This window comes from Mastigoproctus giganteus, chromosome 9 (genome assembly GCF_048544385.1).
Source record: "Mastigoproctus giganteus isolate SK-2022 chromosome 9, ASM4854438v1, whole genome shotgun sequence".
Taxonomy (NCBI): Eukaryota; Metazoa; Arthropoda; class Arachnida; order Uropygi; family Thelyphonidae; genus Mastigoproctus; species Mastigoproctus giganteus.
Genome location: NC_143583.1, coordinates 201,734,384 through 201,760,438, shown reverse-complemented (window position 1 = coordinate 201,760,438; position 26,055 = coordinate 201,734,384). Strand labels below are relative to the sequence as shown.

At 37.1% G+C, this 26,055-nt stretch overlaps 1 protein-coding gene across 1 annotated transcript in view; it reads right to left on the bottom strand.

The window, feature by feature from the left end:
* LOC150081032 (uncharacterized) overlaps window positions 1-26,055 on the bottom strand; it is a 120,147-nt gene that overhangs the window by 56,295 nt on the left and 37,797 nt on the right. The window contains exon 3 of the mRNA XM_090380893.1: window positions 11,778-11,921. Coding sequence (XP_090237019.1) covers window positions 11,778-11,921 — 144 coding nt within the window. The remainder of the gene's footprint in view (window positions 1-11,777; window positions 11,922-26,055) is intronic.

Below are 26,055 nucleotides of genomic sequence, written 5' to 3'. Positions count from 1 at the left end.
GCAAGGTCAGCACTTTCATTTCATGGAACACCAGAATGGCTGGGACTGAAGGAATTTTAAGGTAGGATAAGATGAGAAATTCTTCCTTATGGCAGATTATGCAGAGAAAATCATTGTAAATTATGGCAAGATGGAAAGATCAATAACCTTTCCTAAAGACTAATAAGCTTTTGCTAGTAATTGATGATAAAATCAATAACCTTATCAAGTGTTAAATTGATGGCTTGTAGTTCAACAGCAAAGACACTGAATGCTACCAGTAATGAGGCTCTAACTGTAAATGATGGACAAACTACAGCATCTACCATACCATCAATTTTTCGATTCATCAGTATATTTTTAACTGGCATGGGCATTCAGAGTAGTGTGAACTGAGTACAACTTTGATTAATTTACTGCATACAGACATTATGCTTTTGCATTAACTTAAATGTCTGTAAATTTTCCTGCAGTCTGAGGCTTTTGTCCTGAATCTTTATTAAGTAATAGTATTTTCCATATAGTGCAAAAGCCACAGGTTTTTGCTGCACTGGCAAAAAAAAAAAATAAATAAAAAACCCAAGTGTATAAGAAAATACAAATTATGTGCTTCTCTCCTCACTCAGGTAACTATCCTGTTGACCTTTGAAAAGTATAATTAATTTAGTATTAAGGCCACAGATCTGTAGCTGTTAGTTTTTAGATGGGTTATGACAATGCTACCAAGCCTGTTTAGCCCAAAACCAATATTAGTATCAGCAATGGAGGCAGCAAGCTTATAATCACATGTTAATACCTTCTAATAATTTGTCTAGTTCTTCCTTGAAATTTATTCAAATTACCCACTTCCACAGCACCAGATGGGAAGTCTGTTCCAACAACCAACTACTCGTTGGCTAAAAGCAAATTTCCATAAATATATCACGCAACCATTCTTCAATTTAAATTTATTCCCCCTTGTGTGTGTTATCTGAACAAAAGGAAGGATGCCATCAGCATTTTGCTTCATCATCATCATCAGCCATTTTCAATCCACTGCAGGATGAAGGCCTCTCCAGCAACTTTCCAGTTCCTTCTGTTTTGAGCACTGGCCATCTATTTACTACCCACAAACTCATGAATTTCATCTATCCATCTCTGCCTTTGTCTTCCAGGTTTTCTTCTAGCTACTCTTGGATACCATTCTGTCATTTTCTTAGTCCATCTGTCATCATGTCTTCGAGCTATGTGTCCTGCCCAAGACCATTTTAGTTCTTTAGTTTTGATAAGAATGTCCTTTACTTGAGTTTGCTGCCTAATCCATGTGTTTCTCTTCTTATCTAACAGTCTGATTCCCAATATAATTCGTTCCATTCTTCGCTGTGTAGTTCTCAGCTTCTCTTCCATTCTTTTGGTGAGTGCCCAAGTTTCACTTCCATAAGTCATGGTGGGGAGTATACATTGGTTCATTATTTTACGTTTCAGACAAACTGGGATATTGCTCTTCAGTATGTGACTATATTTCCTGAATGCTATCCATCCAAAATTTATTCTTCTCTTGACTTCCAGCCATTTATTATTATTATTATTACAGCTAATAACTTGTCCCAGATAAGTATATGACTCCACCTTTTCAATTACTGCTCCTTCAATCATTATTTCCCTTTCTGTGGCATACTTGTTCATCATTACTTTTGTTTTAGCCATATTCATCTTTAGTCCAAAATCTTTACTTACCGTGCACAACTGATTAAGATTTTCCTCTAATTCTTTGGGATCGTGGTTTATGACCACAAGGCCATCTGCAAATCGTAAATGGTTTAGGTACTCTCCGTTCACATTGACTCCTTTCTGTGACCAGTCTAATCTTCTGAAAGTTTCCTCAAGGGCAGCAGTAAACCGCTTCGGAAATATTGTGTCTCCTTGTCGAACTCCTTTCTCGATTTTAAATTTCTTACTGTCTTTGTCTAGTCTAATAAAGGAGGTAGCACTCTCATATATTTTCTTCAAAATCATAATATGTGGGGTATCTATGCCTTGTCTTTGCAGTACCCGAAACATTGCCTTATGCTGTATGAAGTCAAATGCCTTTTCATAATCCACAAATGCCAGGCATAATGGTGTTTTCTATTCATTTGCTTTCTCCATTAGCTGTGATATTACGTGAAGGTGATCACAGCTTTAGGACAGGATTCTCATAGTTGAGAATCCTGTCCTAAAGCCAGCTTGCTCTTTCGGTTGATTCTCATCAAGTATTCTTTCTAATCTGTTAGTAATGGCCCTTTTGAATAACTTGTAGATGTGGGATAACAAGCTAATTGGTCTATAATTTCCAATTTCTGATTTATCTCCTTTCTTATGCAGCAAAACTATGATTGCATTATTCCACTGCTTAGGTGTCACACCTTTTCTAATGCACTTTGTGAAGAGCCTTGCCAGTTTTTGTGTTATGTCTCTTCCTTCCAATTTTAACAACTCTACAGTAACTTCATCTTCCCCCAGGGCTTTCTGATTCTTCATTTTCTTCAATGCATGTTGTACCTCATCAGGAAGAATATCGGGTATGTCGTATGTGATGCTACTTTGCAATCCATCTTCCCCACTGTTGGCATCATTCCCCTGCTCCTGGTATAATTCTCTATAGTAGTCTTTTGCTATTTGAATTATGTATAAGTACACCATCGCTATTCTTCAGTTTCAGTATCATTTGTCTTTCTGTATTACTGCTCATGCTGCTGATTTAAATCCTTCATTTTCCCTTAATGCTTGTTCTACTTTTCTTGTGTTAAATCTTCTTATGTCCTCTCTGAGTCTCTTTCTAATGGCTTTGCATAACTCAATATACTCAATTTTCTCCCTGTCAGTGTTTTTCTTGCTTTTCATTTGTCGTCTTCGGTTCATCATGACAAGTATTTCTTGACTAATTTTTTTCTTCTTTGGATTTCTTTTTCCCTATAGGTTTCTTGGGCTTTATCACTTTCAGAAAGTTGCAATATTCTTCATCGATATCTTAGTCCAGAGCAGTCTGCATTTTGCTTACTCAATCTATTCAAAGCCTTAAACATCTCAATCAGAGCTCCTCACAGGTGCCTAGTCTCCAAATGCTGAAATTGGCAGAACTGAAGCCTTTCTTGGTAAGAGAACTATTTTGTATTCTTGACTAGTTTAGATGCTCTTCTCTGCCTCATTACAAGAGATCCTTCACAAAATCAGGCTTCCAGACCTGTAAGCAGTATTCAAAGTGTGGCCTAACCATTGCCTTTTATATCAAGATAAATCACTTCCTTGTCCCTACTAGCATCATTCCAATTCCTGTATATGATTGACAAAACCCCATGAACTGTCCTAGTCTTAGCAGCCTCTATATACAGATCAAAGAAGTTCATATCTGACTGCACAATTATCCCTATATCTTTTTCGTTTTCCACTACACTTAGTGTGGTACCACATAGTTTGTATATTATTCTGGGATTACTACCAGCCGTATACAGTACCTTGCATTTCTCAATATTAAACTTCAATTTCCACTTCTCAGCACATCTGACTAATGTTTCTAGATCTCATAGCAGTAGTATGCCTAGGTTTCTATCATACCAAGGTGGTCACCTTGCCAAGAGAGAGAGAGAGATCAAGAATACTTGATCTCTCTCTAGTTGCTAATGCGCCAATAAAACCCAACAACCAACTCTCACTCTCTCTCTCTCTCTCTCTCTCTCTCTCTCTCTCTCTCTCTCTCTCTCTCTCTCTCTCTCGTTGCTAATGTGCCAATAAAACCCAACAACCAACTCTCTAACTCTCTCTCTCTCTTACTTTCTTTCTTTCTTTCTTCCCCCTTTCTACTTAACCATAGCAGTAACTTGCTCTAATGCCACATTGCTCCAATTTGTACAAGTCTTTTATGTGTAATAGTATCAAAAGCTTTTCTGGTAAATCTGTCATAATTATTTTTTGCATCCACCACCTTTGTTACTGCATCATTGGTATCCAATCGGACTGGTCAGACAAGATCACCATGCTGTGAATGCCTATAACTGATTGTTGTCCAAGTGATACTGGATTACTTCTTTAAGCAGTGATTATTTTCCCTAGAACAGGAGCTAAAAAGGTCTGTTACTCAACTCACTTCCCCTTTGCGACTTGGACAAATATATTCCTAGATCTCCAATACAGAGAGGACCACCCTGAATCTAAGGATTCTCTCATAATTATGCCTAAAGGTTTATTTACTTCTTTTGCTACCTCGCTTAATATAATTCGATAGATCAAGGTGCATCTGCTAAAGTCACTTTATTTTAGCTTCAACAATTTCTCTTCCATTTTCCTCTCAGTTAAGAGAAAAAAAACTGAATGCATCTGAAATGTAATGCACTGCATAAATTAAATAACTTGTGTATGTAGCTTCAACAATTTCTCTTCTACTTTCCTTTTGGTGATCACAAAAAAAATATATAAAAAAATAGCTCTTTATTAGAATTTGATAAATTTCTAGCATCCCCATCCCTAAAAATTCCTTTTGTGTGAATACAGTTTCTATCTGACCAATGTGATTCATTTCATCCCTTCCAGTGTTTACTTAAGTAAAGAAGTCTGATTGGATACCAATCCTTTTCTTTTCATTCTTTGCCAAAAATTTCTCAATCTGCCTTACATTGCCTAACCTCATTTGTGATTTGGTCTCAGACTAGGGTATATCTACTGCAGGTTTCTGCATCATTTGATAATATGTACATATCCCATGTATTTTTCTTCTCTACTATGAGTCTCAATTAGTTCATATGACATACAGTCTAAGCCTAGAACAGTATCTCTTGGTTGGTATAAAAAGTCTAGTAGCTTTTATGATTATTTCTCTGAATGCTATCCAGTCAGAATTTGCTGTAGGTAACATCATCAGTTGGTCCTATTGAATATAATTTAAAAACTGCGAGATCATTGCAATCACCTTTATGAAAACAAAAGCCCTTCCCTTTATCCTTGAAAGTAGTTATGTCTCTAAGTAAACCTCACATCAGTACACTGTGATCACTTGCCACCCAGCAGTTCTTTTACCTGCAGATTCTTAATGCATGAAGAATTGCTGCTAATAACCACATCAAGGGTATTGTTTTCCTCGCGTTACCTCTAACATGCTGCTGTAGAAAATAGTCATCCAATAAATCTACAAAAGTATTGCGAGTGACCAACCACAAATTCCAGTCGATATCTGGAAAATTAAAAATCCTCATTATAAGACTTTCTTATTTACTGGACCACCCTGTCTATATAACTGTTCATTACATACATCACAGTCGTTAGGCCTATAACACACTCCTAATCTCATTTTTGTTTTCCCAGTATTTTATGTGCCAAACTAGTTCAACGTTACACTGCAATTAGATTCTAAAGGAATAGTTAATTTGTGTTTATATTTCTTCTATCTTGAAATCGGAATAATTTGTAGTACTGTTTTTTCTCCCATCATACATAATGTGGTACACACACTTTCAATTTGAAAAGCAGTAAAGTTGTATGGGAGACTGAAGAAGATCTGATGTATAAGACTGTAAGCATACAAGTTTTCACAAAATGTCAGACTCTGTTTCATAAACAATCTACTGAAACAGTAGATTAACAAATGAAAGAAATGAAGATGATACTTAATTACTCTTAATTACAACCAGGTAAAAACTTCTTATGCTTCAGATTTATAAATACATATTCACAGACTATTATATTGTAATTATTTCATTCATAGGTGGAATTTCTTCTAGAGTACTGTTTAGTTAACTGAGAAAAATGAAAGCTAAAATTGATGATATATGCATGTTTTTCATTCAGACAGCCACGATTTTGGGTTTTTAATAAAATTCTGCAAAGTAGTTTCCATTTTTCAAAATAAATTTTTGTTTCAAACTTCTGCGGCAGGCATGTCAAACTAGTGCTTGCAGGTCACCTTTAAATATTTATTGTGCAACCCACAAATGTTGTAAACTTCTTACAGGTTCACCGGTTAAATCTACATGAAAACAATGGTAGTAGTAGTGGCATGTGATGCAAGAAAGCAAGTGTATGAGCTTATGCAGCATCAACCAAAAAAAAAAAAAAAAAAACACACCATTCCCTCCAAATGCCTGTCCAGTTCCTCCTTAAATTTATTCAACTATCAACTTCCACAACGACAGATGGAAGTTTGTTCCAGCAATTAACCACCCGCTGGCTAAAGGCAAATTTCCGCACATCTATTCTACATCTGTCTTTTCTTAATTTGAATTTATGTCCCCTTAGGTTAGTAATCTGAACAAGTGGAAGGATTTCATCAGAATTCAGTGTGCTCAACCCATTCAAGGCCTTATACACCTCAATCAGATCACCATTCAGGTGTCTAGTCTCCAGCCACTGCAATTTGCAGAACTTAAGCCTCTCTTGGTAAGAGGATCCCTTCATTCCCCTCACCAATCTTGTTGCCCTTCTCTGTACACGCTCAAGCAAATCGACATCCTTCCTAAAATGAGACCTCCAGACCTGTATGCAGTACTCGAGGCGTGACCTGACCATTGCCTTATCAATCACCTCCTTTTCCCTGCTAGCAAAATTCCTATATATCATTGACAAAACCCCATGACCTGACCTGGCAGCCTGTCTGCATTGCTCAGAAAACTTCATATCTGACTGCACAATTACTCCAAGGTCTTTTTCATTTTCTACCACCTTAAGTGTAGTACCACACAGTTGGTACTTTTATCTCGGGTTAATTCTACCCATATGCAGTACTTTGCATTTGTCAAGGTTAAACTTCAGTTGCCACTTCTTAGCCCATCTGCCCAAATTATCTAGATCCTGTTGCAATAGCACATTGCCACTGTCATTAACAACCCTGCCAACCTTTGCAAACTTCGACACTAAGCCTGATATACCTTCATCAATATCATTGATAAATATACAAAACAACAGTGGACCCAACACCGAACCCTGTGGAACTCCACTAATAACATTAGTCCACGAAGAGCAGCATCCATTGATTACCACCCTCTGTCTTCTCCCACTTAACCATCCTTTTATCCATTGTAGCAACTTACCCTTAATACCATTCTGCTCCAATTTGTACAATAGTCTTCCATGCGCAACAGTGTCAAAAGCTTGCCTGAAATCCAAATATATGATATCAAAATTATTTTTTGCATCCAGTTCCTTTGTAACCACATCATAATAACCAATCAAATTTGTCAGACAAGACTTTCCCTTAACACACCCATGCTGTGTCTGAATTATTGCTGCAATGCATCTTTAACCAGTGAATCCATTATTTTACCCGGAACAGAAGTTAAACTAATTGGTCTGTAATGACTCGTGTCACCCTTCGATCCCCCTTTGTGAATTGGGGATACGAGTAATTACAGACCAATTAGTTTAACTTCTGTTCCGGGTAAAATAATGGAGTCACTGCTTAAAGATGCATTGCAGGATCATCTAAACAAGACTGCTGCAATAATTCAGACACAGCATGGGTTTGTTAAGGGAAAGTCTTGTCTGACAAATTTGATTGGTTATTATGATTACTAAGGTTACTAAGGGTATGTTTAGTTGCTGCAGTAGTAAATGGTAAATAGTGATATTTAAAAGAAGATATACTAATAAAATATATAAATAAAATTCATAATACACACACACACAGTGGTGAGCTGTGAATATTTTAACAATGGGCTCGCATTTTTGCCTAGTTTTTGATGACTACAGTGGATGACGTCACTTCCGTGATGTCATCCGCTGTAGGCTTCCGCCAGAGGCACTTCCGATGTTCACACTACTAGTCTGCACAGAGCACTCACTAGTAGTGTGATTAGAGCGTGTGATGCATTTTTCGTGACCAGTATGATATCTCCAGTCAGCCTGGTCATCATGCCCCCCTTTACGATAATACATGGATGTGATAGTCTCTTGAGTTCTAAGTTTTTAGAATTTGAGTAATATGACGTCACAATCATACTTTCTGAAGTAAGTATGATTGCAACAATACAAGTATTTGTCATATGACTGCAACAATCAATACAAATATTTGTCAACAATTTATTTTTTCGTCTCGCATTTTCGTAACATTCCACTGTTAGTTTCCCTGAACAGCTGCGTATGTCGCTTCAACTATAAGATCGGTATTTCAATCAACGCTGTTTTCTAGACATTTAGATACGCTGCAATCGCAAGTATACATCTCTTACTTTAGTTATCATAAATCCATTGTATCTTGTCTCCCAGAAATTATGAAAATTTGCAAATGATCAATAAAATACAGTATTTACAATACAAAAGTTCTTTTATTTCGTAATCAATATACAAATCAAAATACCTATAAGAAACGCGAAGGATTCACATAAAACCATCTACCACTTTTTTATTGATCTCTCTCTTTTTTTTAAGAACTGGGGAAATATAATAGATACATTTTTTTTCATGATAAAATTTTAATACTGTGTATAAAAAATAACACAAAATATTTCCCATATCACAAATAACAAAAACTATCACAAAACATTCTACAATATAAAAACAAATATTAACATAAAAAACACTCTTCTAGAAAAGGTACACAAAAATCACAGATTACATGAAAAAAATTATTATACAAATATTCAAGAAAAATTTATTCTGAAAATTGCCTTATGCAATTTACTTCTTTATATCTGTTTGTCCATCTTCTGCTTTGCTCAATAGCTGAGCGATGATTTGACATAACGATCCGGATCAAATTGAAGCGATGGTTTTCCATTTAGATATATGGTCATCATAATCTGCAACATATTCAATTGTCACAATATTATTCATTTATGCTGAAATCTCACTCAGCTTCAGTCAGCACTACTAATCACAATGGTTTCAAAGATATTTTTGGCTTTCTTAATTGAAGAGGGAATTTCACTCGATTTTAAAAATAAACTGTCTTCTACAAAATCTCTAAAATCATAAAATTTTTATTTCATATTTTATCAGAAAACTTAAATTTCTTATTCGTTTTTCACCGTCTAGCCACGGAGACGAAAGTTCTTTCGTATTCCAGGTAGCATATGTTTAAAATTTCTTTCAATTCCTCATCATCATTATTTTCTTTATTTAATTTAAAATTACTCTGTTGCATTAATAACTTATTCTTAATAACCTGTCACGAGGTAATTTTTTAAAATGTGTTCTTAGTTTCGATTCCTTCAAATTCTTTCAACTTCAACATGCTCTCAATTTTAGCTTCTTTATAATTTCCTTCAGAATTTTTTAAATTAACAATAGCATTGATAGTTAAAATAATTAATTTATCTGCTTTTACTATAGTGATTCTGCGACTTTGTAAAGTTTCTGAAAAGTAAGAAAGCTCCTGCAGGATATCGATCATTAGTGCTAAATCGTTAAGAAATTCCAGATTGAAAAGTCAGTTTAATAATCCAGAATATTTAACTTTCTGATTCAAAGTGTTTGCACAAAGCGGGATAATCCCTCCAATCCTCAACTGCCGTCCGCAAGCTACAGCTTCCCATCGTGGTCCGAACGAATACTGGAAAAAAATGTTCCATTTTCTTGCTATTATTATAATTAGATTAATTAAGTAAAACTCCAGATCGGTGATTGACAAGTGTCATTCACTGCTTTCCCCTCTCAGTGTCCTAGGGTGTTTTCCCCCACTTGATGTTTTTAAACCGGGAACTCGTTTACCGATTTTAACACAGCTGGATATTTGGTATGTTGAGGGTCTTGTGGCTCCTGGGATTTCTCCCATCTCTGCGGTGTTCTCTGTATCAAGTGACAATACCCTGTCAAGCCAGAGATTTAAAGTGTGTGGATCGTGTATAGTGTAGTCTGTTGTGCCCATTGTTTATCTGGCTTATTGGCCATTGGGCCCCCTGATGGGATCCAACGTAACACCTGGCTAAGTGTTACCAGTAACACCTAGCCAGGTGCTGCACAGCTGGATAGGAGGAAAAACCCCCTACCTCAGCTAAAGAGGTAGGGGGTTTTCCACATTCTTTATACTTCCTTTTTAGGGAAGAGTTACTTACTGATAGTGCAACACAAAGCAACTCATCATATTAGCTTTACAATCTTAATGTTCAATGCCACTTCACAAGACTATACCTTTCTTATACCTGGGCTATAAAAAAGGGATACAAATCCCATCAACCACACTTACCGTAAAACAGACACATAAAAAAGGCAGTCCAAATCAATAAAAACAATGATATATATGTGGTTATTTAGTGTATAGTTACAATGTTTTGGACTTCATTTAAGTTCCAAGTATATATAAAAATAACATAAAATCGAGGGACTTATTTAAGTTTATTAAATAAAGAAAATAAAATAAAATAAAAGGCAGTAAAATAGAGAAATATATACATTACGTATTTTTTTTTTTTTTTTTTTTTTTTTGTAAAATAATAAGAGGAGTTTACCTCAATATAGTACATAGAACACTTCCGTATGATACTCTCCAGAAATTAAAACGAAAAAAATCGAAAAACTTACATTAGAGTAAAAAACAAATTAAAAACACTACTCTAATGTAAGTTTTTCGATTTTTTCGTTTTAATTTCTGGAGAGTATCATACGGAAGTGTTCTACGTACTACATTGAGGTAAACTCCCCCTATTATTTTACAAATATTAATATCAACGTAGAACGTATCGAGCATTACAGCTCGGATTCATACTATCTAATATATTACGTATAAGTACACTGGCTGTTTATGAAAGCAATATTAGGTGGAAGGATACTGACAGAATATGAAATCAATTACATTACATAAAACCAAACTGACAAATATGCTTTTACTTTCTGAAGTATGTTCACACTAGAAGCTAGAAGGGGGGGACACAGCAGCTGGATGACTAATTCATTTGATCTATGTCAAATGATGGATATGTCACAGACAGTCTAAACATTTTATATGAAAGCTGTCATGGCATCATGCATGATAACTGCTTGACACACAAAGCCATGCAACACATGGTATTGAAAATGCATACTGCAGACCAGAAAGCTAACTACATGACAATTTCAGGCAAACTCATCATCATGGCAGAAGATGACTGGTCATTGCTCATACTGTTGCAGAGGATGAAACCTGGCGGTTTTTCTATGACCCTCCAAAAAAATGGCAGTTTCACATGGAAACAACCAAATTCTCATAAGTTTTGTCACGATAGGTCTAAGGGGGAAGTCGCATTACTAGGATTTCATTCTGTATGGGGTCACTGCCAATAAGGAATGGTATATAAATATTTGTGCAAATTATGAGTGGCGATTCACAATAAATATGTAGAGCATTGAGCTGCACAAGACTGAATATTGTTACAAAACAATATGGCAACAAAACAATCTCAGTCATTCAGCAAAAAATGACCAACCACAGTTCAATCCTTTTGCAGCATACACCATACTCACTTGACCTTTCACCCTGGGACTTTTTGTCTCCAAAAATAAAACAATGATTAAGAGATCAGAGCTTCAATAACAAAGTTGAACTAAACACTGCCACCAAAAGCTGCTTTGTCATGGTAGCTTCAAAAATTTTATTGCAAATAGCAAGAGGTGCACAATAGCTTTTTAATTATATTCAGAAGATACAAAAAGGGTAATCATACAATCCTTCAAAATATTAAACAAATCTTGTTATCTATAGATGATTAATTTGCTTTGAACATTACCTGCTTAGTTTCAAAACAGAGTATTTAATATTAAATTTTGGTAGTTTTTCAATGGCTAAGTAAATGTGAATGAAAAATTAATTATGGTTATATATTTTGCTTAAAATTTCTTTTAATATAGTTAATGGAAATTTTTTATTTTAAAATATTTCTTACTATGATTTATTTGTCCAAGACTGATTCCAGTTCCTGGCAATGGTGTCAATGAAAAGTCACTTTCAGTCTCAAATTCCAACCTTTGAATCTTTTTTCTCACTCTTGGGCCATTAAGTATTTCTGGAGGACGATCCAACAGTCCACCTAATTAATACAGTTATAATTGCAATAACTATTCTAAGTAAAATTATTCAATCTTTGTTTTCTCATCCATTTAAAAAAAAATGTTAGACAATTAAATTTCTAAGGGTATAATAAATTTAATTATAACTTTTCCATAAATGGCTATAAACCTAATTAATTAGGTTGGAGAATATGAAAGCAATACTGACAGAATATGATGCTTGCCAACATACAATATTTTTTGTCATACCTCCGCAATAAAAATATGTGACTCTGCAGGAAATAAATGTGCTGATTCAAAAATCATCATAAAAAGTCTCTATCATGTCTACATTGAAAGATGCACCAATGTTTAACGTTAAAATAAAGGGTTAAATAAGTATAATTCAAGTTTGTAAAGTGTAAAAAAATATTATATGTTCCATTATATGTTTGAAGGATAGATTTTCAACTCTAAGAACATGTCCCGATCAGTTAATACTTGGAAAACCTTGGCACAGCCTACAAAAATCCTCACCAAAAATGCTAAGTATGCTCTCTTCAAATTGTAAATTGTTGCATCGGAATTTGAACCTAAAAACCATAGGTAGAAGGCTGATTATATTAATCACAAGAAAACTAAGGCCAGAATCGATTTCTAAAATTAAGAGAATTAGCTTATATCTGTTAAAATAAATCAGTATGTCATATATTATGCAAAATTTGCATATTTTGGTAAAACGTAATTCCCTCTATTTTTAATAACTATGAAGTGACGTGAAACCATAATAGTGATTTTTGAAATCTATGCATAAAAATTAGTTAAAAACAGCATTTCAGTTCTTGGAGGTAAAAATCAAGTTGGCTAGTGTAATTAGACTCCCTCAATTAATAACTGATTAATATGAAAATAAAATAAAAAAGCCAAAAACTTAGCATTAGCATTAGTAGAGGCATATGATGCAAGAAAGCAAACTTATACAGCATCAGCCAAAAAAAAAAAAAAAACAACAACCCTTCCCATTTCACCCATCCATTCGCTCCAAACGTTTGTCTAGTTCTGTCTTGAATTTATTTAAGCTGTCAACTTCTACAACAACAGATGCAAGTTTATTCCAGCAATAAACATCATGCTGGCTAAAGGCAAATTTACGCATATCTTTTCTATAATTGTCGTTCCTCAATTTCAATTTATGCCCCCTTAGATGAGTAATCTAAGCAAGGGGAAGATCCCATCAGCATTGAGCTTACCCAATCCATTCAAGCCTTATACACCACAATTAGATTCCCCTCACAGGTGCTTTAGCCTGGAGAAGCTGTAATTTGGAGAATTTAAGCCTTTCTTGGCGACACCAACCATTTCTTCCACATACCAATCTCGTTGCCCTTCTCTGTACTCGTTCCAGAAGCTCTACATCTTCCCTAAAATCAGGCCTCCAGACCTGTTATTATTTGTTATTTGGTTTTTTTTTTTAGGAGCATTACAACTAACGTCATATTACTCTGGGGATATGCGGTGGTCATTCCCTGACCTTTCCGCATCTTCCTTATTTGATGGTCACGGGCTCGAACTCCGGTCTTATCAAGAAATGTGTGCTACGCACTGCCGCTCCTGCCCATCTGGCTACAGAGGTGCCTTTCTCCAGACCTGTATACATTACTCAAGGTGTGGCCTAACCATTGCCTTATACAATGGGACAATCACCTCCTTATCCCAGCTATCAAAATTCCAGTAAATCATTGACAAGGCCATGAGCTACCTTTGCAACCTTTTTGCACTGCTCAGAAAACTCCATATCTGACTGCACAATTACCCCAGGTGCTTTTCATTCTACACTACCCTGATTGTAGTACTACTCAGTTAATACGTTGCTCTGGGGTTACTGCTACCCATATGCTGTACTTTACATTTGTCAATGTTAAACTTCAGTTGCCACCTCTCAGCCCATCTGCTCAACCTTTGATCAGATGGGCTGAGAGGATAACTAGATAGAACCCATCCACGCCAGGTGCCTTTCTTGTGTTTATCTTCAACAATTTCTCCTCCACTTTACTCTCAGTTATTAAAAGATTCTCTAGCTTACTGCCAGAGTTGAATACACCTCTAGCATTCCCCTCGCTGAATAACTCCTCATGTGTGAATGTTGATGCAAAATACTCATTTAGTTTGGTAGCTACCTGAGTAGGATAATCAACAGTTGACTCATCGATATCAAGTGGACCAATCTGATTTATCTCCTTCCTTCTAGAGTTTACATAAGTAAAGAACTCTTTGCTGTTTTTCTTTGCATCCCTTGCATCGGCTTCTGTGGCCATATTGCACCTCCCAAGGTTTTTGCAGTACTTTGATCCAAGCCCGAGGCGGTAATCGAACCCGCGACCCTTGGATTGCCGGCCAGGTACTTTTACCCACACGGCTAGCCCGTCAGACCAACGTAGTCACCTTTATAAAAGCAATAATCCTTCCCTTTACCCCTGATGATAGTTAACTCTTTGAGTAAATCCCACTTCAGCACACTGTGATCACTTCCACCTAGTGATTCCTTTATCTGCAGGTTGTAAATGCATGAAGAATCACTACTGATAATCAAATCGAGAGTATTACTCCATCTAGTTGCCTCCCGAACATGCTGATGTAGAAAACAATCATCCAATAAATCCGCAAAAGCCTTGCTAGCGTGGAGTGACCAACCCACAAATTCCAGTCAATATCTGGGAAATTAAAATCCCCCATTATAAGACTCTCTGATGTACTGGCCCAATCTATTTCACTGTACAGTTTCTTATTATACTCATCAGAGTCATTAGGCCTATAGCACACTCCGACTCTCAATTTTGATCTCCCAATGCTTATGTCACACCAAACTGACTCGACACTGCACTGTCTAGCGATGTCGACTGGCTTCACTTCCTTGGATTTTATGTGTTTCTTAACGAATAGCATAACCCCTCCCCCCTTCCTATCCTGTCTATCCTTTCTGTAGACGTTTTACTCCCCAAATTCCAGTTCTGCATTCCTTATATCTGTGTGACACCACATCTCTGATATCCCAACAATATCCACCTTTGATGCTTTGAGCAATACCTCAAATTCACCAAATTTATTTACCAAACTCCTAGCATTGGTGTACACGCAAGTATACATGCACCTGTTTCTATTCTTAGCTACACTAACACAACCCATTTGACACAATGAGGTAGAGAGATTTTAAGCCAGAGAAGATCAAAAAGAGGAGATTCCAAATTACCAAATCTCTGACAGGGAACATCGGAAGGGAAATATGCACAAGTACCACCTTCGAGGCGATACAGCGAATAGTTTGAGCAACTAAGATCAGCAGTAGTTGAATCAACCGCTAACTGAGATTCTGTAAGAAAAAGTACATGGGGTTTGGCAGACTGCAAGTAGAAATGGACATTGTTCAGATTAGAACTGAGACCACATATATTTGTGAAATGAACTAGGAAGTGTTTGGGAGGTTTAGACCTTTTTGCAGGAAAACTTACTCTATTAGTTTAACAATTCATGGTGTATTCAATAATAAGAAAAGGTGGGGAGGGGGGGGGACATGCTGTATGAAGTAATGAAATTTTGGGATGTGGCATACACATAGTAAGAATATACCCAGATCCTTGACATAACATGGCCTCGACAACGCTCCCGCATACACACTACTCAGACTCTCTCTAGTCACTATCTGGCAGAGTAGAGGTAGACATATTAAGAGATTCATGCATTAAGAATCTGCAGATAAAGAAACCACTAGGTGGCAGTGATCACAGTGTGCTGAAGTGGGATTTACACAAACAGGTAACTACCATCAGGGGTAAAGGGAAAGGATTTTGCTTTCATAAAGGCAACTACGGAGGTCTGACACAGTATTTAAATTCTATACGGTGGGATCAACTGCTGATGTTACCAACAGCAAATCCAAAATGGGAAACATTCAAAGAATTTATCTTGGAAGCTATAGGCTTTTCATACCAACTAAGAAATATTGTTCAAGATTTAGGCCTAAATGGATATCAGATGAACTAATGAGATATGTGGCAGAGAAGAAAATACATGGGATACATATAAATTAAGGGGTGACACGGAAACCTACGATAGATATAAACTGGTCCGTAACCAAGTCACAAAGGAGGTTAGGCAGGCAAAGGCAGATTACAAGAAATCTTTGGCAAAGGACATATAGAAAAAAAAAGCAAAGAGTTCTTTACCTATGTAAACTCTAGAAGTAAGGGGATGAATCAGATGGGTCCACTGGATATCGAAGGTTCAACTGTTGATGATCCTGTTCAGGTAGCTAACAAACTAAATGAGTATTTTGATTGTACATTCACACATGAGGAGTTATTGAAGGAGGGGAATGCCAGAGGTGAATTAAAATTTGGCAGTGAGGTCAATCATTTTGTAATAACTGATTGAGCTAGATGATTTTGTAATAACTGAGAGCAAAGTAGAAGAGAAATTATTGAAGATAAACATAAGATAAACAGCTGGGGCGGATGGGATCTATTCAGTTATATTAAAGGAGTCAGAAAAGAAAGTAAGCAAATCCTTAGCCATAATTATGAGAGCTTCCTTGGACTCAGTGGATGTACCCATTGACTGGAGATGTGCAAATGTGAACCCAATTCACAAAGGAGGATCAAAGGGAGACACAGGTAATTACAGACCTATTAGTTTAACTTCTGTTCTAGGGAAATTAATGGAGGCACTGGTTGAAGAAGCACTGCAAGGTCATCTGGAGAAGACTTCAGTAAAAACTAGACACAGCATGGTTTTCTTAAACGGAAGTCTTGTCTGACCAATTTGATTGGATACTATGATGTGGTTACAAAGGACCTGGATGCAGAGCATTAGCATTAGTAGAGGCATATGATGCAAGAAAGCAAGCTTATGCAGAATCAGCCAAAAAAAAAAAAAAAAAAGAAAAACTGCTCCCATTTCACCGCTCCGTTCGTCTCAAATACCTGTCCAGCTCAGCCTTAAATTTATTTAGCCTATCAACTTCCACAATAAAGGATGGTAGTCTGTTCCACCAACCAACTGCTTGCTGGCTAAAGGCAAACTTCCACACATCTATTCTACAACTGTCTTTCCTCAATTTGAACATATGCCTTCTCAAAGTGATTATTCTGAGCAAGAGGAAGGATCCCATCAGCATTGAGCATGCTCAAACCATTCAAGACTTTATACACCTTAATCAGATCACCTCGCATATGCCTAGTCTCCAGACACTGTAATTTGCAAAATTTAAGTCTTTCTTCGTAAGAGCGACCCTTTGTTTCATTCACTAATGTTGTTGCCCTTTTCTGTACTCATTCCATCAGCTCTAACATCCTTCTTAAAATGAGGCCTCCAGACCTGTATACAGTACTCAAGGTGTGGCCTGACCATTGCTTTATACAAGGGGTTAATCACCTCCTTATCCCTGCTAGAAAATTTCTGTATATCATTGACAAAACACTATGAGCTTCTCTTGCAGACCGTCTGCACTGCTCACAAAACTTCATACCTGCTTGTACAATTACCCCCAGGTCCTTTTTTTTTCTACCACTGTCAGTATAGTACCACAGAGTTGATACGTCACTCTAGGGACACTGCTTACCATATGTAGTACTTTACATTTGTCAATGTTAAACTTCATTTGCCACCTCTCAGCCCATCTGCTCAACTTTTCTAGATCCTGTTGCAGCAGCAGCAGCAGCATACTGTCTAAAGTGTCCTTAAAAACCCTGCCAACCTTCATAATGTCTGCAAACTTGGACATTAAGCTTGATATACCATCATCAATATCATTTATAAACACAGAAAACAGCAATGGACCCAACACTGAACCTTGATGGACTCCACTAATAACATTAGTCCCCAACGAGCAGTTTCCATTGATTACCACTCTGTCTTCTTCCACTCAACCATCCCTTTATCCATAGCAGCAATTTTCCTCCAATGCCACACTGCTCCAACTTGTGCAGCAGTCTTCCATGTGCAACAGTATCTAAAGCCTTCCTAAGATCCAAATATATGATATCAAAGTTATTCCCTGCATCCAGTTCCTTTGTGACCACATAGTATCCAATCAAATTGGTCAGGCAAGACTTTCCCTTAAAAAAACCATGCTGTGTCCGAGCTATAACTGAAGTCTTGTCTAGATGATCCTGCAGTGCTTCTTTGATCAGTGCCTCCATTAATTTTCCTGGAACAGAAGTTAAACTAACTGGTCTATAATTACTTGTGTCGCCCTTTGATTCTCCATAGTGAACTAGGGTCACATTTGCACATCTCCAGTTCATGGGTACCTCCCCTGAGTCCAAAGAAGCTCTCATAATTATGGCTAAGGGTTTGCTAACTTCCTTTGCTGCCTTCTTTAATATAACTGGATAGATCCTATCCACCCCACGTGCCTTTTATATGTTTATCTTCAACAATTTCTCCTCCACTTTCCTCTCAGTTATTACAAAATCCTCTAGCTCACTGCCAGAGTTTAACTCACCTCTGACATTCCCCTCCCTGAATAACTCCTCATGGGTGAATGTACTTTCAAAATACTCATTTATTTTGTTAGCTACCTGAACAGGATCATCAACAGTTGAACCTCTGATTAAGTGGACCAATCTGATTCATCCCCTTACTTCTAGAGTTTACATAGGTAAGGAACTCTTTGCTATTTTTCTTTACATCCTTTGCCAAAGATTTCTCGTAATCTGCCTTTGCCTGTCTAACCTCCTTTGTGACTTGGTTATGGACAGGCTAGGTTTCCGTGTCACCCCTTAATTTATATGTATTCCATGCATTTTTCTTTTCTGCTACATGTCTCATTAGTTCATTTGATATCCATTTAGGCCTAAATCTTGAACAATATTTCTTAGTTGGTATGAAAAGCCTATAGCTTCCAAGATAAATTCTTTGAATGCTTCCCATTTTGAATTTGCTGTTGGTAACATCATCAGTTGGTTCCACCATATAGAATTTAAATACTGTCTTGGACCACCGTATTGCCTTTACGAAAGCAAAAACCCTTCCCTTTACCCCTGATGGTAGTTAACTCTTTGAGTAAATCCCACTTCAGCACACTGTGATCACTGCCACCTAGTGGTTCCTTTATCTGCAGATTCTTAATGCATGAAGAATCACTACTGATAATCAGATCAAGAGTATTACTCCCTCTAGTTACCTCCCGAACATGCTGATGTAAAAAACAATCATCCAATAAATCCACAAAAGGTTTGCTAGTGTGTGCGTGACCAACCCACAAATTCTAGTCAATATCTGGGAAATTAAAATCCCCCATTATAAGAATCTTTGATTTACTGGCCTGCTCTATTTCCCTGTGCAGTTTCTTTTTATACTCATCAGAGTCATTAAGCCTATAACACACTCCTACTCTCAATTTTCATCTCCCAATGCTTATGTCACACCAAACTGACTCGACACTGCACTGTCCAGTGATGTCGACTGGCTTCACTTCCTTGGATTTTATGTGTTTCTTAACTAATAGCGTAACCCCTCCTCCCTTTCTATCCTGTCTATCCTTCCTGTACACATTGTATTCCCCTAAATTCCAGTTCTTCATTCATTATATCTGTGTGACACCACGTCTCTGATATCTCAACAATATCTGTCATTGATGTTCTGAGCAATACCTCAAATTCATCAAATTTATTTACCAAACTTCTAGCATTGGTGTACATGCAAGTATACATGCACCTTTTCCTATTCTTAGCTACCCTAACACAACCCACGTGTTTACTTGTACCGCAATGACTTCCAGCACTCTCTGAAACACCCTTCATCTTGTTTTCCGGGCTGCTGCTCATTCCAATAGAAGCAGTACAAGAATCACTTTCACCTCTGCCAGTGGCTACTGTTAATCTATTAGTCCTTGTATCTCCCCAAGCTAGCAATTTTACGACCCACCTAACATTGCCTCGATAACATCAGTAAATATTCTTGCAAAGTTTCATATCTTTGATATCATATATTTGGATCTTAGAAAGGCTTTTGATACTGTTGCACATGGAAGACTGCTGCGCAAATTGGAGCAGTGTGGCATTGGAGGCAAACTGCTGCTATGGATAAAGGGATGGTTGAGTGGGAAAAGGCAGAGAGTGGTAATCAATGGAGATTGCTCTTTGTGGACTAATGTTATTAGTGGAGCCCCTCAGGGTTCAGTGTTGGGTCCATTATTGTTTTCTGTATTCATTAATGATATTGATTATGGTATATCAGGCTTAATGTGCAAGTTTGCAGACAATACGAAGTTTGGCAGGGTTGTGAATGACAGTATGCTGCTGTAACAGGATCTAGAAAAGTTGACCAGATAGGCTGAGTAGTGGCAACTGAAGTTTAACATTGACAAATGTAAAGTACTGCATATGGGAAGCAGTAACCCCAGACCAACATATCAACTGTGTGGCACTGCACTAACAGTGGTAGAGAATGAAAAAATAACTTGAGAGTAATTGTGCAGGCAGATATGAAGTTTTCTGAGCACTGCAGACAGTCTGCAAGAGTAGCTCATGGTGTCCAGTCAATGATATACAGGAATTTTTCTAGCAGTGATAAGGAGGTGATTATCCCCTTGTATAAGGCAATGGTTAGGCCACACCTTGAGTATTGTATACTGGTCTGGAGGCCTCATTTTAGGAAGTATGTAGAGCTGCTGGAGCGAATGCAGAGAATGGCAACAAGATTAGTGAATGGAACAAAGGGTTGCTCTTATGAAGAAAGGCTTAAGTTTTGCAAATTACAGTATCTGGAGACTAGGCACCTGCGAGGTGATCTGATTGAGGTGTATAAAGCCTTGAATGGTTTGTACATGCTCAATGCTGATGGGATTCTTCCTCTTGCTCAGAATAATCACCTGAGAGGGCATAAAAAATCAAATTGAGGAAAGACAGTTGTAGGATAGATGTGGAGAAGTTTGCCTTTAGCCAGCCAGAATGTGGTTGATTGCTGGAACAAACTTCCATCTGTCATAGAAGTTGATAGCTTAAATAGATTCAAGGCAGAACTAATCAAACATTTGGAGCGAATGGATGGGTGAAATTCGATTTTTTTTTTTGGCTGATGGTATATAAGCTTGCTTTCTTGCATCATGTGCCTTTACTAATACTAATAGAAAAAGGGGGATTACATTTCAAAAGCTAACAAAAATACACAATTTTTTTTTTATTAAAAATAGTAATAACTGAACAAATGTTTACCAACTGTGATACATATATATCATATAATGTACATTCGTTTAATTTTCTTCCTCTTCACCAGTGCTAAGCACAATCAAACAGAATTCATTCAGGTTCATCTTCATTTTCCTCCTCAGCAAAATTATCAGTAACAGATTGGGCAATTTCTTCAACTGTTAAAGTTGTAATAACTTGTAAATCACCATCTATGTCCACCCAATCATTAATCTCTTGTTCACCCATGTCTTCAGGCTTTTCAGTGTGATCAGTATTGTGACTTAGTTGCTCTTCATGAATAATTAACCCACATTTTTTGAAACAGTTGCTAATGCAGGTTTTGGAAACTTCATTCCAGGAACTTATTTTCATATGAAGTGCATCTAGAACAGTTATCTTCTTTGCAATATCGGATGATGTTCCCAAACGTTAATATATAGACTGGATGATTCTTTGCCTCATACATGACTTATAGAAAGGTATTAATGGTTTTATTATTCTCTGATCTAGAGGTTGAATCAGCGATGTGGTATTCGAAGGTAGAACTAATTCAATGTTTCTGAAAGTCAACTTTAGATGAGCTGGGCAGTTGTCCAAAACAAATGCTAATTTTTTGTTTTTCTTATCCATTTGCAAATCCCATTTACGAAGATAATCTTTAAATAAATAAGCTGTCATCCAAGCATTGGCATTATTAACATATTCAACAGGCAGCTGTTTTACTCTTTTCAAACATCTAGGCAATTTACTCTTGCCTATAACTAACAGCTTCATCTTGATTGTTCCTGCCATGTTGCATTTAAAAGAACTGTAATCCTGTCCTTGATCTTCATTCCTGTAGATAAAGAGAAATTTTTAAAAATAATGCAATGGTCTGGGGTAGCCGTATAGTACAACACTGTTTCATCTGTATTAAAAACGTCTTCAGGGTTATAAGTGCCTAACACAGTTTGCCATGAGGTTTTCAACCAAGTATCAGCTGCAGAACCATCAGAATCCTGTTTTTCTCCATGATGTTTTTTGTAAACAATATCATGCCTCTCCTTCCATTTTGTCAGCCGTTCATCTGACGTCTTAAACTCTTCGTGTAGTTTTTCAGAAAAATCATTAGCTTTTTGAAAAAGAATGATACAATTGATTGGTGTATTATATGAGCTGACCTGTTTGAACCAAATGAACAGAGCTTCGTCTATAGACCGACTACGATGGTCTGAGACAGTATTTAAATTCTATACAGTGGGACCAACTAATGTTGTTACCAACAGCAAATTCAAAATGGGAAGCATTCAAAGAACTTATCTTGGAAGCTACTAGGTCAGGCCATACCAACTAAGAAATATTGTTCGAGATTTAGGCCTAAATGGATGTCAGATATACTAATTAGACATGTAGCAGAGAATAAAAATGCATGGGATACATATAAATTAACAGGTGACACAGAAGCCTATGATAGATATAAACTGGTCTGTAACCGAGTCACAAAGGAGGTTAGGCAGGCAAAGTCAGATTACAAGAAATCTTTGGCAAAGGATGTACAGAAAAACAGCAAAGAGTTCTTTACTTATGTAAACTGTAGAAGGAAGGGGATGAACCAGATTGGCCCACTTGATATCGATGGTTCAACTGTTGATGATCCTGCTCAGGTAGCTAACAAACTAAATGAATATTTTGCATCGACATTCACACGAGGAGTTATTCAGCGAGGGGAATGCCAGAGGTGTATTCAACTGTGGCAGTGAGCTAGATGATTTTGTAATAACTGAGAGTAAAGTGGTGGAGAAATTGTTGAAGATAAACACAAGAAAGGCACCTGGGGTGGATGGGATCTATCCAGTTATATTAAAGGAGGCAGCAAAGGAAGTAAGCAAACCCTTAGCCATAATTATGAGAGCTTCCCTGGACTCAGGGGGTGTACCCATGGACTGGAGATGTGCAAATGTGACCCCAATCCACAAAGGAGGATCAAAGGGAGACACATGTAATTACAGACCTCTTAGTTTAACTTCTGTTCCAGGGAAATTAATGGAGGCACTGATTAAATTGCAGGATCATCTTGACCAGACTTCAGTTATTGCTCGGACACAGAATGAGTTTATTAAGGGGAAATCTTGTTTGACTAATTTGATTGGATACTATGATGTAGTCACAAAGGAACTGGATGCATAGAATAACTTTGATATCATATATTTGGATCTTAGAAAGGCTTTTGATACTGTTGCACATGGAAGACTGCTGCACTGATTGGAGCAGTGTGACATTGGAGGCAAATTGCTGCTTTGGATAAAGGGGTGGTTGAGGGGGAGAAGACAGAGTTGTAATCAATGGACACTGCTCATCGTTGACTAATGTTATTAGTGCAGTCCCTCAGGGTTCAGTGTTGGGTCCATTATTGTTTTCTGTATTTATAAATGATATTGATAATGGTATATCAAGCTTAATGTCCAAGTTTGCAGACAATACAAATGTTGGCAGGATTGTTAAGGACACTACTGCCGCTATGCTGGTGCAACAGTATCTGGAAAGGTTGAGCAGATGGGCTGAGAGATGGCAAATGAAGTTTAACATTGACAAATGTAAAGTACTACATATGGGAAATAGCAACCCCAGAGCAACGTATCAACTCTGTGGTACTACACTGACAGTGGTAGAGAATGAAAAGGACCTGGGGGTTATTGTACAGGCAGATATGAAGTTCTCTGAGCAGTGCAGATGGGCTGCAAGAGTAGCTCATGGTGTCTTGTCAATGATATACAGGAATTTTTCTAGCAGGGATAAGGAGGTGATTATTCCCTTGTATAAGGCAATGGTCAGGCCACACCTTGAGTACTATATACAGGTCTGGAGGCCTCATTTCAAGAAGGATGTAGAGCTGCTGGAACGAGTACAGAGAAGGGAAACAAGATTAGTGAATGGAACAAAGGGTTGCTCTTATGAAGAAAGGCTAAAGTTTTGCAAATTACAGTGTCTGGAGACTAGGCACTGGTGTGGTGATCTGATTGAGGTGTATAAAGCCTTGAATGGTTTGTACATGCTTAATGCTGATGGGATTCTTCCTCTTGCTCAGAATAATCACCTGAGAGGGCATAAATTCAAATTGAGGAAAGACAGATGTAGGATAGATGTGCAGAAATTTGCCTTTAGCCAGCGGGTAGTTGGTTGGTGGAACAGACTTCCATCCCTTGTTGTAGAAGTTGATAGCCTAAAAAAATTTAAGGCTCAGCTGGACAGGTATTTCGAATGAACGGAGAGATGAAGTGGAAGTGTTTTTTTTGGCTGATGCTGCATAAGCTTGCTTTCTTGCATCATATGCCTCTACTAATACTAATTGTTTGGCATTTCCCTCCACGTTTCCTTTTTCTGGTTTCATTAATCACATTAGTGTTTGATGTGTGACATGATTTTAATAATTTTGATAAAGATGACTGAGGAACTCCTAATTTTACTGCTGCTTCCCTTTGAGACATATTGCCTAAGTTCAATTTATAGTATACGTGTCTATAATTCATAACTTATCTTTTACAGTCAAATTCACTCTCTGTTCACCGACTATTTTTTTTTTGGGTAGTAAAATTTAAAACACAGTAAAAAAGATAAGCATCAATCAATAATAAAGCACACGGCACACACAAATTGGAACTAACACAACACACGCAAGTGAGACAAAGTTTAGATATAGAAATGAAGAGCAGATTTCAGTGAAGAGAAAAGGAAATACATTTCACCTCAATAATGCGAAAACGCAGAATTCCAGCTATCGGTATTATTGCAAATGCAATAAGTGCAGGCAGATATGAAGTTCTCTGAGCAGTGCAGACGGGCTGCAAGAGTAGCTCATGGAGTATTGTCAATGATATACAGGAATTTTTCCAGCAGGGATAAGGAGGTGATTATTCCATTGTATAAGGCAATGGTCAGGCCACACCTAGAGTACTGTATACAGGTCTGGAGGCCTCATTTCAAGAAGGATGTAGAGCTGCTGGAACGAGTACAGAGAAGGGCAACAAGATTAGTGAATGGAACAAAGGGGTGCTCTTACGAAGAAAGGTTTAAGTTTTGCAAATTACAGTGTCTGGAGACTAGGCACCAGCGAGGTGATCTGATAGAGGTGCCTTGAATGGTTTAAGCATGCTCAATGCTGATGGGATTCTTCCTCTAGCTCAGAAAAATCACCTGAGAGGGCATAAATTCAAATTGAGGAAAGACAGATGTAGGATAGACGTGCAGAAATTTGCCTTTAGCCAGCGGGTGGTTGGTTGGTGGAACAGACTTCCATTCCTTGTGGTGGAGGTTGATAGCCTAAATAAGTTTAAGGCTCAGCTGGACAGGTATTTTGAACGAACAGAGGGGTGAAGTGGAAGTGGGTTTTTTTTTTTTTTTTTGGCTGATGCTGCATAAGCTTGCTTTCTTGCATCAAATGCCTCTACTAATGCTAATGCTAAAAAGATAGAGGTTATTTTATCAATTTTAATTGGTTCTTCGAAATTTGATTCTATAAAGTGGCTGATTCTAATAACTAACGATTACTATAACTGGCGCTTAACGAATTTCCTGAATGAACCAAGAATGGCCATACATTTTTCCAACATGCATGATGGTTTTACTTCTTTGAGCGATAAAGCTATGATTCCAATACAATCTACAATTGTAAAAAATGTTTCCATGCTTCCATTACTTCGATAGATTCAGAATCAACTTTTTCCAAAATCCATTATAACGATTTTCTGATGTAATAGGTTTTAAGAGGTAGATATAATGCCTTGATCTAATGGTGAAATTAAGATGTTGTATTAGGTGGTAGGAACATTACTTCAACATTTGGATGACTTAAATTTTTTTGGATGGCCTGGTACATTATCCAATAGTAATAAAACTTTGAAATCTAGATTTTTCCGCTTTAAATAGTTTTCCACAGCTGGCACAAAACAATTTAGAAATCATTCTTTAAATAAATCGGCAAGTACTCAAGCTTTTTTATTTGCTTTCCGAT